This window comes from Gymnogyps californianus, chromosome 5 (assembly GCF_018139145.2).
Source record: "Gymnogyps californianus isolate 813 chromosome 5, ASM1813914v2, whole genome shotgun sequence".
NCBI classification, from domain to species: Eukaryota; Metazoa; Chordata; class Aves; order Accipitriformes; family Cathartidae; genus Gymnogyps; species Gymnogyps californianus.
Window position 1 is genome coordinate 65,738,435 of NC_059475.1, and position 15,869 is coordinate 65,754,303.

General features: G+C 44.9%; 1 protein-coding gene across 1 annotated transcript; it reads left to right on the forward strand.

The window, feature by feature from the left end:
• The first annotated feature begins 4,364 nt into the window (after positions 1–4,364).
• LOC127017242 (potassium channel subfamily K member 16-like) lies at positions 4,365–15,103 on the forward strand. Its single transcript, XM_050898220.1, has 5 exons — positions 4,365–4,606; positions 6,615–6,735; positions 8,807–8,973; positions 10,555–10,723; positions 14,563–15,103. Exons 1-5 carry the CDS (start codon positions 4,412–4,414, stop codon positions 14,919–14,921), a joined length of 1,011 nt encoding a protein of 336 aa, XP_050754177.1. The 5' UTR covers positions 4,365–4,411; the 3' UTR covers positions 14,922–15,103.
• The last annotated feature ends 766 nt before the right edge of the window (positions 15,104–15,869 follow it).

Here is a 15,869-nt window from a genome sequence, read left to right on the forward strand (position 1 = left end):
CACTAAGTGGGTCACCTTGTCATAGGAGATCAGGTTAGTCAAGGAGGTTAGTCTCATACAGTGATATGGCCAAGCATTTCTTCATAAAAAGCTAAGTCTATCTTACATGATATTCTCTGGACATAGGAAGTCATGGACATCTCATCATTCTTAAACCAGGGACCCCAGGCTGCCTGGAGGACCTTGATATGAGGATCCCCATATGAGGAGCCTTGAGGCATGTAAACAGCACACAGAGGGACTATTAGAGTTCATTGGAGATCTCCTAGGTTGGTGAGGAGGTAAAGGCACAGCTCTGCTGTGCTGGTTTTGGCTGGGATAAAGTTAATTTTCTTCATAGTAGCTAGTACGGGTCTGTGTTTTGAATTTGTGCTGGATACAGTGTTGATAACACAGGGATGTTTTAGTTACTGCTGAGCAATGCTTACACAGAGTCAAGGCCTTTTCTCCTTTTCACACCACCCCATGAGTGATTAGGCTGGGGGTGCACAAGGAGTTGGGAGGGGACACAGCTGGGACAGCTGACCCCAACTGACCAGAGGGATATTCCATACCATATGACATCATGCTCAGCATATAAAGCTGGGGGAAGTAGAAGGAAGGGGGGGATGTTCAGAGTGATGGCATTTGTCTTCCCAAGTAACCGTTATGCGTGATGGAGCTCTGCCTTCCTGGAGCTGGCTGAACACCTGCCTGCTGATGGGAAGTAGTGAATTAATTCCTTGTTTCGCTTTGCTTGCATGCATGGCTTTTGCTTTACTTATTAAACTGCCTTTATCTCAACCCATGAGTTTTCTCACTTTTACTCTTCCGATTCTCTCCCCCATCCCATGGCGGGGGGGGGGGGGGGGGGGGGCGGCGGGCGAGCAGCTGTGTGGTGCTTAGTTGCTGAGTGGCTGGCTGGGGTTAAACCATGACATGTGCACTCACCACGTAGAAGATATATCAATACCTCATAGAAGCCATGACTTAACTAAGAAGTCCTGACAAATGCAATGATGAAGGAGGGTGTAGTCATACTCCAAGTCAGGACCAATGAGTATGTGCTTTTGAGTGGGTCTCTTGGTATGTTCATGCTTGGGGGGGATGAGTCATCAAACTCTTGGAAAGGCACAGAGATTTTCAGCCAGAGTGGAGTCCTCTCCTAAGGGAGCCAAGAGTTTCATGGGAAATACTCCAGGGAATGATTAGGGAACAGATCCAGGCAGACTCAGAATCAGAAGCATTAGTGACTGTCTGCAAGCACTCTTCTATATTCATCATCTGGTCATGTCAGAAAAAAATAGAGCCTAGGAATTCATTAGAACATGCAGATCCTTGAGGTCATCCACTGTTCCTGCCACTGAGAGACAAACAGGCAGGGCATGTGTTGTGGGTTAACCCTGGTGGGCAAATAAGCACCACACAGTCACTCACTCACTTCTCCCTCCACCCTCAGTGGGACAGGGGAAGAGGAAAGGAAGAATAAAAACAAGAAAACTTGGGGGTCAAGATAAAACAGACAAAGAAACAAACAAGGAAATTGTTTAATAAGTGAAGGATAAGTGGAAGGAGAGGGAAGAAAACAAAGCAAAACAAGTGATGCAAAAGCAATCACTCACCACTTTCTGTGGATAGACAAATGCCCAGTCAGTTCCCAAGCAGAAGATGGCTAATCCCCCTAAAGCCCCCTCTTTTCCCTTTTATTGCTGAGCATATTATATGGTATGGAATATCTCTTTGGTTAGTTCAGATAATCTGCCTGGTTGTGTCCTCTCCCAATGTATTGCACACCTCCCAATCTATTTACTAGGGGGGCAGAGTGAGAAACAGAGAAAGCCTTGATGCTGTGCAAACACTGTTCAGCAAAAGCTAGAAAAATAATGTGTTACCAGTACTGTTTTGGTCAAATATCTAAAACACAGCAGCATATGAGCTGCTATGAAGAAAATTAACTCTATCCTAGCCAGGCCCAGTACATCATGTCAGATGACAACACTGTGCCAACTTCTTGCTATGCCCTAAAAATATGAAAAGAACCTCAAAACCTACAGGTTTGATCCTAATGGGTATATAGGCTGACATGCCTCTAACATTCGTGGGGATTTTGTCTGGATTGGATCTCTGGGCCCCAGCAAACAACGTGTCTGTGTACTGATTCCAATGGGACTTCTCTATAATGAAGTCTTTCATGACATCACAGGATCACAGGATAACTCAGGTGGGAAGAGACCTCGGGAGGTTTCTAGTCCAACCTCCTGCTCAAAGCAACATCAGCTCTGAGGTCAGATGAGGTTGCTCAGGGTTTTATCAAGCTGAGTGTTAGAAAATCTCCAAGGATGGAAATTGCACAACCTCTCGGACCCTCAGGTTCTTTTGCCCAGAGCTGATCCCCAGTTAGTCAGTCCTCAGCCTGTATCCTTGCAAGGCGTTCCACTTTCCCAGGGGCATGACTTTCCATTGGTCCTTGTTGAATTTCATAAAGTTCCTGTTGGCCCATTCCTCCAGCCTTAGTAGGTGACAGCCCTGCCTGCAAGCACATCGCCTGGTCGTCTTAATTTGCTGTTACCTGCAAACTTGATGAGAGCGCATTCCATCACCTCCTCCAGGTCACTGATAAAGATGTTTAACAGGACAGACCTCAGGACAGACCTCTGTGGTACTCCACTACACTAGGCAAAGTACAACCAATTAACCATTAACCTCTGAATATCTTTAATATTTTTATCAATGATCTGGATGAGGGGATCGAGTGCACGCTTAGTAAGCTTGCAGACGACACCAAGTTGGGCAGGAGTGTCGATCTGCTTGAGGGTAAGAAGGCTCTAGAGAGGGATCTGGACAGGCTGGATCGATGGGCTGAGGCCAACTGTATGAGATTCAACAAGGCTAAGTGCCAGGTCCTGCACTTGGGTCATAACAACCCCATGCAATGCTATAGGCTTGGGGAAGAGCGGCTGGAAAGCTGCCCGGCAGAAAAGGACCTGGGGGTGTTGGCCGATGGCCGGCAGCGTGCCCAGGTGGCCAAGAAGGCTGATAGCACGCTGGCTTGTATCAGAAATGGTGTGGCCAGCAGGACGAGGGAAGCGATCATCCCCCTGTACTCGGCACTGGTGAGGCCGCACCTCGAATACTGTGTTCAGTTGTGGGCCCCTCACTCCAAGAAAGACCTTGAGGTGCTGGAGCGCGTCCAAAGAAGAGCAGCGGAGCTGGCGAAGGGTCCAGAGAAGAAGAAGTCTTCTGAGGAGCGGCTGAGGGAACTGGGGTTGTTTAGCCTGGAGAACAGGAGGCTGAGGGGAGACCTTCTTGCTCTCTACAACTACCTGAAAGGAGGTTGTGGTGAGGTGGGTGACGGTCTCTTTTCGCAGGTCACAAGTGATAGGACGAGAGGGAACGGCCTCAAGTCACACCAGGGGAGGTTTAGATTGGATATTAGGAAAAAATTCTTCATTGAAAGGGTTGTCAAGCATTGGAACAGGCTGCCCAGGGAAGTGGTTGAGGCACCGTGCCTGGAGGTATTTAAAAGATGTGTAGACGTGACGCTCAGGGACATGGTTTAGTGGGGGAGCTGGCAGCGTGAGGTTTGCGGTTGGACTCGATGATCTTAAGGGTCTTTTCCAACCTAAATGATTCTATGATTCTATGATTCTATGAATCTGATGGCATAACTGAAAAAACAGATGGGTTTTTTTATCCATCTGATTGTGCACCCAGCAACAGAATAACATCCTCTTTTGGATACACTGCATAGGAAATGTTGGCAGAAGAACCTGTCCAGGCCTGGTATGTATGCAGCCTGCAGCCATTTGCCTCTGTGTCCCAGGTTTTGCTGTGAGCTGTTGTGGCCATGCAGGGCTGCATGACCCTGCCCTGCGCTGCAGGCGGACAAGTGAAGCCCAGGAGAGTGGCCCAGCTGCATTTCCCTGAAGCTGCCACTGAACACAGGGCAAGAAGGGGTTTCTGGGGTCATCGGGACTTGCCCTGGAGCCCAGTTCTTGGAGTTAGCAGGAGACAGAGGAGGGAAAATAATGTTTTTCCAAGCAAGCTCCCCTGTGGGCCCTTTGCAGGCTATCCTCACCTGTCCCCAGAGCCTCTTGAGCAGGAGATGGCCACCTGCCAGCTCCTCACATCCTGACCCACTTTTCCTGAGAACTCAGCAAGGCAGAGTTTCACAAACAAGAGGAAATCCCTAAACAGCATGCAGCACAGAGATTGGAAAGTTTTTTGGGGGGGTTGGGTTTGGTTTTGTTTTTTTTCCCCGAACTTCCTCATGAATGTATTTGAAAGCTCGCTGTCCCTGTCAGCGCTGGATTCCAGCAGAAACTGGAGCTGGGAGGGCTCTTCCTGCCTGGGGGAGGCTTCCCAGGAGTGCAAGGGATTTACCAATCTCCACCTTTCACTCCCTATCCCTTGCTGTGTACCCCCGAAGGCCATGTGCAGTGGCAAGCTGCAGACGGGTTTGCTGGTGGCCGGCTACTTCCTCTACTTGCTGGTGGGTGCAGCCGTGTTCCAGGCACTGGAGAGGACCACTGAGAAGCAGGAGAAAATAGCAGCTGCCCAGATGAAGGAGGCTTTTCTGCAGAATTTCACCCACCTCACGGTGGCAGAGATGGAGCAGTTTATGAAGGTAAGTGCCAGCCCTGTGGAAGCCCTTTCTCCCTCCTGTTTCCCCATTAGATGTTGTTTCCTACTCAGCCTTGCTACACAGATAACTTTCACTGCGTTCCTACTGATGTGGTCATTTGGAGGATTTTAGCAAACCCCAAGCCCACTCTCCGGTCTGAGCAGGCAGGTCACACTGATGGTAAATACAGCTTGTGTAGCTTGACAAAACCTTGTGTGTTAGCTGTTAACAGTCCCCATCCTGCGATGTCCTGATTCTGTGGGGTCTTGCCTCCTGTTGATTTGGCTTTTGGTGCGGCTGTGCTCACTACAACGGGTGACATGGCAGGAAAAATGAGGCTGTCTGAAACGAATGGGCATGGTTGCCACTTACCACAGTGTCACAGATAGCACAAAGGAACAATACGGCAAGGTCTGAAATAATCTATTGGGCAAAAAAAAGAAGCCCAAATCACTACAAGGAGAGTGATATAGTCAGGGTTTACTTTTTGAAGATGCTGCAGGAGTGAAACAGGTAGCCTGGCCAAGGGAAAGGTGTTTCTGGTCACGGCACAGGAAGCTGAGAATGAGTACAGTTGTCTCTTCATCTGCAGTATTTCCTAGCTCTATCTGCTACAATGCAGAAGAAAATGGGGAGTGCAAATAGCCTTGCTGTAAGCATTTCCGCATGGGAAACTAATGGAGCTCTTACTGGGCCAGTTCACAGGATAAGGAAAGGAGGGGAAGAACTGGTATTTCTAATAATACAACCAGCAATCCAGCCCCCAGTTCACATATGCATGCACCCTCTTCACCTTGGATTTCTTTTTACGGGTAGGGGAGGAGAAAAAAAAAGAGAAACTTTTCAAGGCAATGAAATCTTTGTGCAGGGGCTGTGGAATGATTTCTGTTAGCTTTGATTTTCTGGGACACCAGCAAAAAAGATAGGGAGGGAGGAAGGTGGGGCGGGGGGGAAGACTTCTCTGGTGCAGTTTATTCCAGCTTGTGTCTTGCCTCTGGCAGGGCTCAGCCCTGGATTTTATCTAGGCTGTTTCTGTACAAACCAGCCTGCCTTCCAGATGTCCAGTCCAAAGTTCTCTGTTTGCTAAAGGCAGGGACAGCCGGATATTTTTGGGGTTTTTAATTTTTTTTTTTTAACTTATAAAAAATTAACAACACTTAGAATTAAAACCAAGGAAGAAGGGAAGAGTCTGAAAATGCATAACGTGATAGATGATAGGGCTGGAGGGGCTTGGGAGACACACCTAGCCAAACCCCCTGTGACAGGGCAGTCTCAATTCAACCCAAACCATCTCTGACAGATGTTCATCTAACCTCATCTCAAAGGCCACATTGTAAATATGTGCAAGTGTGTTCATGCATGAAGTTTAGTGAAGAGTGTATATGTCAGGCTGAATTCTGATTGTGGTTGCACCAAGAGTAATGCTTTGCAAATCAATGGACTTTCTCTGAATTTAAATCTGTGACACTAATCAGAATACAGCCTTAAAATTAAATTCTCTGTGTATGTCACATGTACCCTGTTATAACTCACTGATACCCTCCTGGGAGGGATCAAAGTCACTGCTCAGTGTGCCTGCATACAGGTGGGTGATTAGATCCTGGATCTACCACTGCTGTCTCAAGGGCTAACTCAAAACCAGCAACCAGCCACTCCATCACTTAAGCCAGTGGGCTGTCTTGCTCTGCCACATCCTAGTCATCTATAGGATCATTTTTTCCAACGTACCTGGCCTAAAAGAATTGAGGTCCTTGATCACGCTAAAAGAAACAAGTTCTAACACCCACTAGAGCAGTCAGCATAAACAGGGCAAAAGACTAACACTCAAAAACACCAGCTGGCTGCTACCCAACCTTGGAGGTAAAGGTGTGAATAGTGTCAGAGTATCGCTGAGGACAGGTGAGTAGTATTTACAGGAAAGGAGCAGTAGTTGGCTAAATCTGTAGTATTCTTGCAGCAAGCATTTGAGAAAAGCAGCCATGTTGATACCAAACTTTGCTTTCCCTTCTAGAACCTGACTGAAGCCATTCAGAATGGAGTATACCCTGTTGGAAATGAATCACAGATTGAAGACAGCAACTGGGATTTCAGTAACTCCTTCTTCTTTGCAGGCACGGTTGTCTCCACAATAGGTAGGTCTAATGCTTTCCATATATGTGTGTTTGTGTGTGTGTGATGCTTATTATGTCTGGTTATTAGGACCTGAACGGATAATACTTTCAAGGATAAAAACTCCAGCCCTTCATTGTCATGGATGGTAAGCAGCAATGGACTTGGTCTTCAGACCTCACCACTGCACAGCTCTTCATGCATTATTTTGGCTTGTGAAATACCAGTGGCCTTTCATATTGTTTCCCACTTGTTTCTTCTTTTTGAGCCTTCTGTTAAAATGTTCACTCTGCTGCCACTTTTGGGTGAGAGATACACTTCACTTTCCTGGTCTGTCTTCTAGGGTCAAATAGGCTTTAAATCCGAGAGTGCTGTAAAGTATAAAAGAATGGTAGGAAAGAAGTGAACCCTGCTGGGGCATGGACACTGTCTCAATAACCTGAGCTGAGCTGTTAGTGCACATATTGAATTAGTAATATGCCAGGAGGAGAAAAATGGCAAGGGGGCAAGGCAAATGCTGAGACTTTTACACTGCTACCTCAAGCTGTTCTGACCTTTTCAGGGGCTGTGTGCCCCTGCCTGCCTCTCCCTTTCTCTCAAGTGTGCATCCCAAAAAGTGCAGGCCTGCCAAATTTAAGCGTAAAATCCACACTGTTGGCCTCTGCTTCACACTCTCATGCAGTGAAAGTCAAATCTATGTTTTTGCAGAGTGAAGCTGAGGCCTCACTCCCACTACGCCCTAGGCACAGCTGCTCCACATCTGTGAGCATGACATGTCACAAGGGCCCCAGTGGCGTCCCAGCATCATGGCAGGTGTGTAGGTGTTGCATGAACCCATGTGGAGACCTCCTGCTGTGGAAGAAAGAAAGGCTTCTGACCCATCACATCAATGACAAATGTTCCATGGTTACAACAACATTCACATATCAATAAAGCTTCCCTAGTTTGTCAGCACCCTGCTACTACCCAATCCATTCCTTGCCACCACCTGTATTACTGTATTTTTTCATTACAGCATTTCTCTGCCAAACAAATCAGTCACTTCCCATCAAATTTGTTTCCCTAGTGAGGCAGACAGGCTGTCCCGGGAAAAGTGCAACTTTGCCTGTTTCTCTGCACCTTCGCTGCAGAGGTCTGTTGTGAAGGTACCTCAGGTACTTCCACTCATCTTCACCACGTTTTGTCATGAAAATGGAATATTTCTGCAACAGGGAGCACAAGACAACTCAAGCATTTGGGGGCCCAGTAGCCAATAAATCACTCAGGTTTTTTATTTGTCTTTTCCCCTGAAGAAAACATTGCATTTTCCAAGTAATAGATGCCTTGAGATGAACTGTGCTCGAGAAAGTGCCTTTTCTCAGGGTCACTGGTAGAGTAAGGACATACACAAAGTACAGGACTCTTGCACTCAGGGACTTACGTCATGGGATCTAAGAGGAACCAAGTCTCCAGTCCATTAAAGGACATGTTTGGAGTTCTGCAGCCATTGTTCCGCTACTTAGATAAATCCTCTTTTAGTAGGACTTTAAGACAAGTATCTCTCTGGCATGAATAAATCAGCCACCAGTAAGGTCTGGACTAATTAGCACCGTCTATTCTGATGCACACTGCACTGCTTCCAGTACTGGAGTCAGTATCTGGACATACCAACTTACTGGCATTTAGCCAGGGAGGTCACTAACACACAGGCAGATTGACAAGAAGCTAGAGATGGCTATTTGTGATTCTGACATGGCAAACAGCCTAGGACTCCAGCCTTGATGTCTTCCAGGTCCCCAGACTTCTGGTTTCTGTCTTTCCATATATTTGTCACAGGACAGAGTATGTTTTCCATAACTGCTTTTAGATTGTGCTTTCATTCCCACTAAGGCTGGGCTGGGAGCACACAGTGCTCTCTGTGTCCCTCAGAACATGCAGGGTGAATCACTTCATCTGCTTACTGCCTTTTTCAGAGAAAAAAGAGTGCACGTGGACTGAGAAGTGCTAGCCACATCTTTTGGGGTCAAAGGCAGGCCAGGTTGGGGTAGGTGTGAATGTGACCATAGACTGTTCCAGTTCTCTGGAATATCTCCTCTGATCTGTCTTTTTTCATAGGCTATGGCACGCTACGTCCTAAAACTGCTGGGGGACAGATCTTCTGTGTCTTTTTTGCTCTCTTTGGAATCCCTCTGAATATTGTTTTTCTGCACCGTGTTGGTAAGATGCTCTCACTGCTGTGTAAAAAGCTGGGGAAATTCCTGTACGAGAAAGGAATGAGAAAGGTAATTAGTTTTACTTACTCAGGCACAGTTATATGCTCATTTCTAGTTTTTTTTCTCAAGATATATGCTGGCATTATCCTCTATTATACTTGTTCTCATGCTGTGTTAGACATTATGCTAGGAGAGGGAAGGAGACATTCTTCACTTGCAGAGCTAAACAGACAAGGCAACCATTCAGAGAATGGTATGCATTTTGTCTACCTATCTAAATGGCAGGCATCCAGCCCCCTTCAGCAATCAATGGAGAGAGTGGGCGCCTCATCCCACTTCTCTAGACACTTGTCTCAGGAGCTAACACTCTAGGGAAGTACCTGTCTCTCTTTATAACCAGTAAAGAAAGAGATGATTAACCATCTCGCCTTGAGGCAGCAAAAAGCAGGTGAAGCTGTAAAAAGTTGTAAAAAGCAGGTGAGCTGTAGGAGTTCCAATGGATATTGACTCAATGCCTAGAGTGTCACCCCTCCTTATTCATTATGCAGTCCTTTAATCCCTCTCCTCCTTTGACTTTGACAGAAAGGAAACATCAGGCTGAAGTTGTCCATTTGAGCACAGTTGCTGAAAGGTGAGGAGGCACCTGTAAAGGGCTAGAGGCAGGATGTGTCTTGCCTGGTTATGCCCCGAGTTATTTGCAGCTCCTCCTCTTCTCTCACCACTACTGAGGAAGCGAGAATAGCTTTTCTGTGTCTCCTACTGTAATTCTCTTTCAGGACAAGGTATAAATGCTACAGACAACCCTGTTCAAATTGCTAAATTTCTCCCCATGTCTGGTGAACTTAAACAGAACATAAGGCTTGATCAGATACAGACTCAAGCACAGGCACAATGCATAAAGGCATGAAAAATTATCCAACAGTTGCCATTAATTTTCAGACAATCTGGACTTATAAAATTCTATACATAAACTATATGTGTGTCTGGCTGATAAATCTTAATATATAACAAGTCTTTTTCTCCAGTCAAGGCTTCTTCATGACTGCTGGGAAGTAGGATGGTTCAAAAGTCACTGTCCAGGCACTTCTTCATCAGGAGCTCATTTGTTAAAGGTCTTCTTGTAGTAAGGTATCCACTGGGTAGGAGCCAAGTTGTGGCACTGATGCAATAAGTAACAAAGTCAACAGTCAAGACTCTTGGAGATAGTACTGTCAGAAATGGTGTCAATACTTTTTTTAAAAGTCTGTTTTCCCAGGCAAATTTGAATGTTGTTTAGGTGTCACACTTGAATACCTAAAAACTGAAAGTGAATTTGTCTGGTGAAAAGTGGAAATAGTCTGACTCCATTAAAAGTCATTGGATAGGAATTCCTCCTATTCTCACGGTCATTGGAGGTTGATACAATCAGATAAAGGACTGCATTTCCCAGGGCTACTGTGGACATGCAACACCCGCAATACACGGCTTCCCCCTGCTTCAGAGCAAGGCTAGGGTACGTTTAGAGAAAGAACACTCAATACAAGTCCTTTAGTTCCTGTGGTCCTACTAGACATTCCTAGATAGCCACCCATTTTGAATAGCCACCATTATGTATGACCTGCTAGTGTGTCAAATCATGATTATAATTGAATTGGTTTCTTTCTTTTTCAGAAGAAGATCAAATTTCTGACCCTTTTGTTCTTCCTGGCAACGGGGATCCTAGTTTTCCTGTGCTTGCCATCACTCTTCTTCCAGATAACAGAGGGCTGGTCCTACAGCGAAGGAATTTACTTTGCATTTATCACCCTCAGCACCATTGGCTTTGGAGACTATGTAGTAGGTAAGGTTGATTTCAGAGAGGAGACACAGCAAAGTGCCAGGGTTATGACTGTAATTACCATGGGTTGACTGCACAGGCTACCAATGTACTGTAGAGACAGTACTTCTGTCTGAGTCTTTGACTAGTCTTTGCCTTGTACAGTTCTGGGGTAAATACTCATTTCTCTGGGATTGCATGTGCTGACAAAAGCACAAAATTGTCTAAGTATAATGAAATGTGGTGCTTTGAGGTGCAAAGAAGCCAAGTATTTTGGGGAGGGAAGGGGAAGTGTAGGGGGAGAATTCAAGGAGCCTAGGAATTTGCATATACCAAAAGGGAACAGTTTGCGACAGTCATACAAAATAATGTATCCCTGCTTTAGCCATCTAAGACTTATGTTTCGAAGTGTAGAGTAAAGAAATAAGTAGTCGTGTTTCAGAAGACATGATTTTACACAACAGACTGAGAGGTGAAAATCCCGGTCATGGGAAAGTGGGGAAATCTACTCACTCTATGAGAAGTGGGGCTTAAACATATATATCACTGCGAAGGTGGCCTTCTTTAGTCTCCTATGCATCACTGGAGGCTTTCTGTCTTCACAAGCCAGAGCTTAGGGTTTCCCCTGAAGACGAACTGTTTAAGCTACACTCCAGCATGCTGGAGGGCTTCTCAAAACACTTCTGTGGATCTGCTGACCAAAATACACTCTCCATGGAATAAGCTTCCAGAGGACCTCCAAAATGATCACCAGGAGCCAAATCAGTGTCCACAGAAGAAGCAATCAAACACCTGGACTCCATGGAGAATCAAAGATTTCTCTGCAACAACCTGTCCTGCCAGCGTCCTGCCAGCCTGAACTTCTCTTCAGTGGGGATATGAGAAGGAAGCTCTGAAGCTAATACTTGAGCACCAGTGCTGTCCCTACAGACAATCTGGAAGCCTCATGTCCCTTTCCAATGGACAGACATCCACCACACAACAAACTCTAGGCTCTCAAGCCTTGCAGAGATGCAAGAGGGGCCTTGGAGACTGGCTGGCAGCCTTGCTGTGTGTTTGAAAGGTTTCTTACATCAGGCTGAGGACTTTGGCAGAGGGAGCCCACAAGCTTTTCCAGACACTGTCTGGTGTTCCCTGCTGACCTTAATTTCTCTGAGTCTGCTGAAGAGGCTGCGTAGCGCTTTGACAATCCAGTTGACATCTTGCTTGTTTGCATGAGTTTAGTGATCGTAATGATCTTGTAGCATAGCTGATGGTTAATTCATGCAATGGCAGTGAGTTGACTAGGCCACATTTCCCCAGGTGATCCCAGCCAGCTAACTGCTCCCTCTTGCTACAAAGCACAGGAAACCAGTGTCCCCTGAAATTCCACTTTTCACATAATCCAGAGAAAGATTCTTTGTCAGTATTGCCATGAACACGACAGAGAACTCAGGCATCAGCAAGGAATCTGTATCACACAAGAGTGGCCTCTTTGCTCACTGTTTTCTCCAGCTGGGGCCAACCTTTGTCACTGCAGTGGAGGACAATCGGGCACAGGCATTTCTTTCCTAACCATCTGTAGGACTGATAACCCTGGCCTGTGTGATACTGAGCACCTCGAACTTCAGTGATGTGGAATACAGGAAGGTGGTGAGTGGCTGGTGCCGTGCAGGAGAAAAAGCGAACATCAAACCGGTGCATTCTCTTCCCTTGTCCAAATTACAAGTGTGTTTTACAGTAATGACAGCAAGTCACAGCCTGAAAACTACTGCCCCCATAGCACTTTCCTCCTCTGCAGCCATATTATTTTACAAATACAGTTAAAAAGTAACAATTAGATAGGTCTCCTGGCTCTGAGATTTCATCTTCATTAGGATGACTTAACTGGAGCTGAAATATTTTTCCCTGCAGTATTTATTGATAGGACAAGGGGTAATGGCTTTAAACTGAAAGAGTGTAGATCTAGATTAGATGTAAAGAAGAAGTTCTTCACTGTTGAGAGTGGTGAGGCACTGGCACAGGTTGCCCAGAGAGGTTATGGATGCCCCATCCCTGGAAGTGTTCAAGGCCAGGTTGGATGGGGCTTTGAGTAACCTGGTCTAGTGGAAGGTGTCCCTGTCCATAGCAGGAGGATTGGAACTAGATGATCTTTAAGGTCCCTTCCAACCCAAACCATTCTATGGTTCTATGATTCTATGATTTATCTCAATTGGCCTTAAACAATGATGATAAAATGATGGTAAGTTTAATGCCTCACACCTTCACAATGAAACAAGCAGAATCAATGACTGCTCTGAGTATTATGCATTTAGAATTGATTACAGATGACAAATGGATTTGCGCTGGCCAAGTGGAACAGAACAGGTTTGAGTTTATTTGCATTTTAGTAATTCAAAACTGGTTTGAAGCTGTGGTACTTCAAGCATGAGATAAAGCCTGTTTTGGGTAGGGAGACATCTAGGAAGATGACAGTCTGGATTTAACTGTTTGTAATACATGTACACATAGGTGATACTTATAGGGTGAAACTCCCCTTGGGCTGTAAACCAAATTTATGCCCTGCTGAAGTCTAGTTTTGAGTTAACATTACAAAGATATTACTAGTTGCTTTGCTAACCCCATGTCATGAACTTCAGATAAGAGCACAAAAGGAGATGCTTTGTAGCAAGGCTGGCATCCCCTCTGCCAACTCAACCCCAGCAGAAGAAAAAGAAACAGCTGTTGGATATCTATCAGTGAGGACAAACCAGCCTACTCCTGCCCCATTTCCAGAGCTCTTGCATGATGAAGTACAAAAATCCTGCACATTGATCTATGCAGTACAGAGCACTGCAGGACTTGAAAAGAGTTGCCAGCACCCTGGCTCCTTCTGGGTAGCTTCACAATTGGAAATGATCCACCAGGGTTGTGGTCTCCCTTTCCATGCACACTGCTGTGTTATCTGCCATGTGGAGTCACCCTTGACAGTGACTTATAGCACTCAATAAGCAATATTACCAAGTTTTCCTGTGGATGCCAGGGCCATATCAGCTCTATCATGATGATAACATTGTGTGGGACTAAGTGCAGTAGGAGCAAATGCTCTCTGTATGTTGGTGGTGGATTGCTGACGTTTGAAGAAACAAATGAAATGACCCATGCAGAAAAGCGGGTGTGCAATACTGGCTGATGTTAAGAGGTTTGGACTGCATGAAATAAGCTTTGGTCCACTGGTTTCCAACACAGAAAGTTGTGTTCTTGGCATGTGTCAGCGGGTTTTAATCAGTCACTTACTTAGTTTTTTAATGGAGGAAGCTCCTGAAGCCATTCAAAAGTAAAGTAGGAATTGCAACTACTCTCTTTGTATGATCAAAGGTACCTATAATTTAAAGCAAATATTTATTAGGTTATAATCACACTTTATAGAAATACACAGAATTACAATAACCGAGGTAGTAACAGTCATGTGGTTGTAGTGGTCCGCTGTGCTCTACTTTTTGTGCTTTGGGAGTTTGGGAATATTTTCAAGACAATACAATACAATTTTACACTACTTCCCATATCACTGCATTTACCTGTAGATGCAAAGGTTGAATTGAGATTGGCATGCTATAAGGGGAAAAAAATATCCTGCTCTGCTGCTAATGCACCTCAATACCAGTATATCTTTTTGATAGGCCAGGATGTTTGTGCTAGCCTATATTAGTTTATTGCAACAACAAAAGACTTGCCCAGCCTTAACCTAATGCTGGGGAGGTGAGAGACTCCACTACAATGAAAAAGGCACCTTAAAGTACTCAATGTAAAAAATATTGATGAATCCATTAGGCTGGCCCACTTTACACAGGCAAAGCAATTTTAACTTGTTAATTTTCTTCTTCTTTCTCTCCCCTTATCTGCAGGTAAACAGCCTGGCAGGAATTACTTTTCCTACTACCGAACGCTGGTGGCCATTTGGATTCTTTTTGGCCTTGCCTGGATTGCTCTCCTATTTAATTTATTGACAACGGTACTAGAAGATACTGAAAAAATAATTGTCAAGGATCTCCATCAAATTGGAAAGGTGAGTAAGGACAACGAAACAAGCCAACAAAGAAGATGCTGGCCTGCTCAATTTATTCCAGAAGAAGAACTACTACCACCACAAGCTGGAGGGGATGCACAGAAAATGGCGTCATTAGCAGAAGATTCTGAACACACAAAAAATGAAAAAAATGTTTTTTCTTATAGCAAAACTATTGCCATAACATATGAGAATTGAATTCTTCATTGGAGAGTTGCTAGTGAATTATTCTAAAGAAATTCCCATGGAAATAAAATTTCTCCTACCTTTTGCTGAGATATGACCTTTCAGACCACAAGACTTACAGTTACACAAAGCCGAATATTAATGGTAAGAAATTTGCTCCTCAATTTGCAGCTAGGTTGTGCTAACAACCTGAGAAGTACACTTGTTTTGCAAGGCTTTTTTAAGATGCTTCCACAAACCTGCAGAGGAGGGACATGGTAGAGCTTGCTGGTTCTATTTGGATTTTGCTGCTTGCAAGAAATCACGTCTCTTCCAGGAACTGACATGCACAAGTTTTTCTGAGGCATTGCATAGGACCTTTGGAAGAAGAAATAAGGGTATATAACTTAACAGATGCCTGATTTGAGCCATCATATTGGATAAGCTATTACGATCTGAAAGACATGTTTAAAGGACAAGACCTGGGCTCAGTTCAGAATCACTAGAAGCATCTAATGGACAGGGTTAGAAAAAGGTTAGCGTGTTAGAAATGATTAATTCTACCTCTTCCTGTTTTATACTAAGATGAATAAAGGCAATTTCACCTTTTATCCCTGTGGTTTTGAAGACCTTTCTGATGGTGTTTATAAAGAACATATAAACTCATGTCTTTAATTCAAATTTTATAATAATTTTATTCTATAAGTATTTTATAAGAACAGAGACTGGTTTGAATGCAGGAGTCCTGACTGCATCGGAGCCTTGCTGCTATGTTTGTATTCCATAGGAGCTATAAAGTGATTTAAAAACTGTTCTATTGTGCTGTGTTAAGGTAGCTTTCTAAGTGCAAGTGTTGTCTAAACAGTTGTGGTGGGTTGACCCTGGCTGGATGCCACGTGCCCACCAAAGCCACTGTATCACTCCTCAAACGGACAGGGGAGAGAAAATATAACGAAAGGCTCATGGGTCGAGATAAGGACA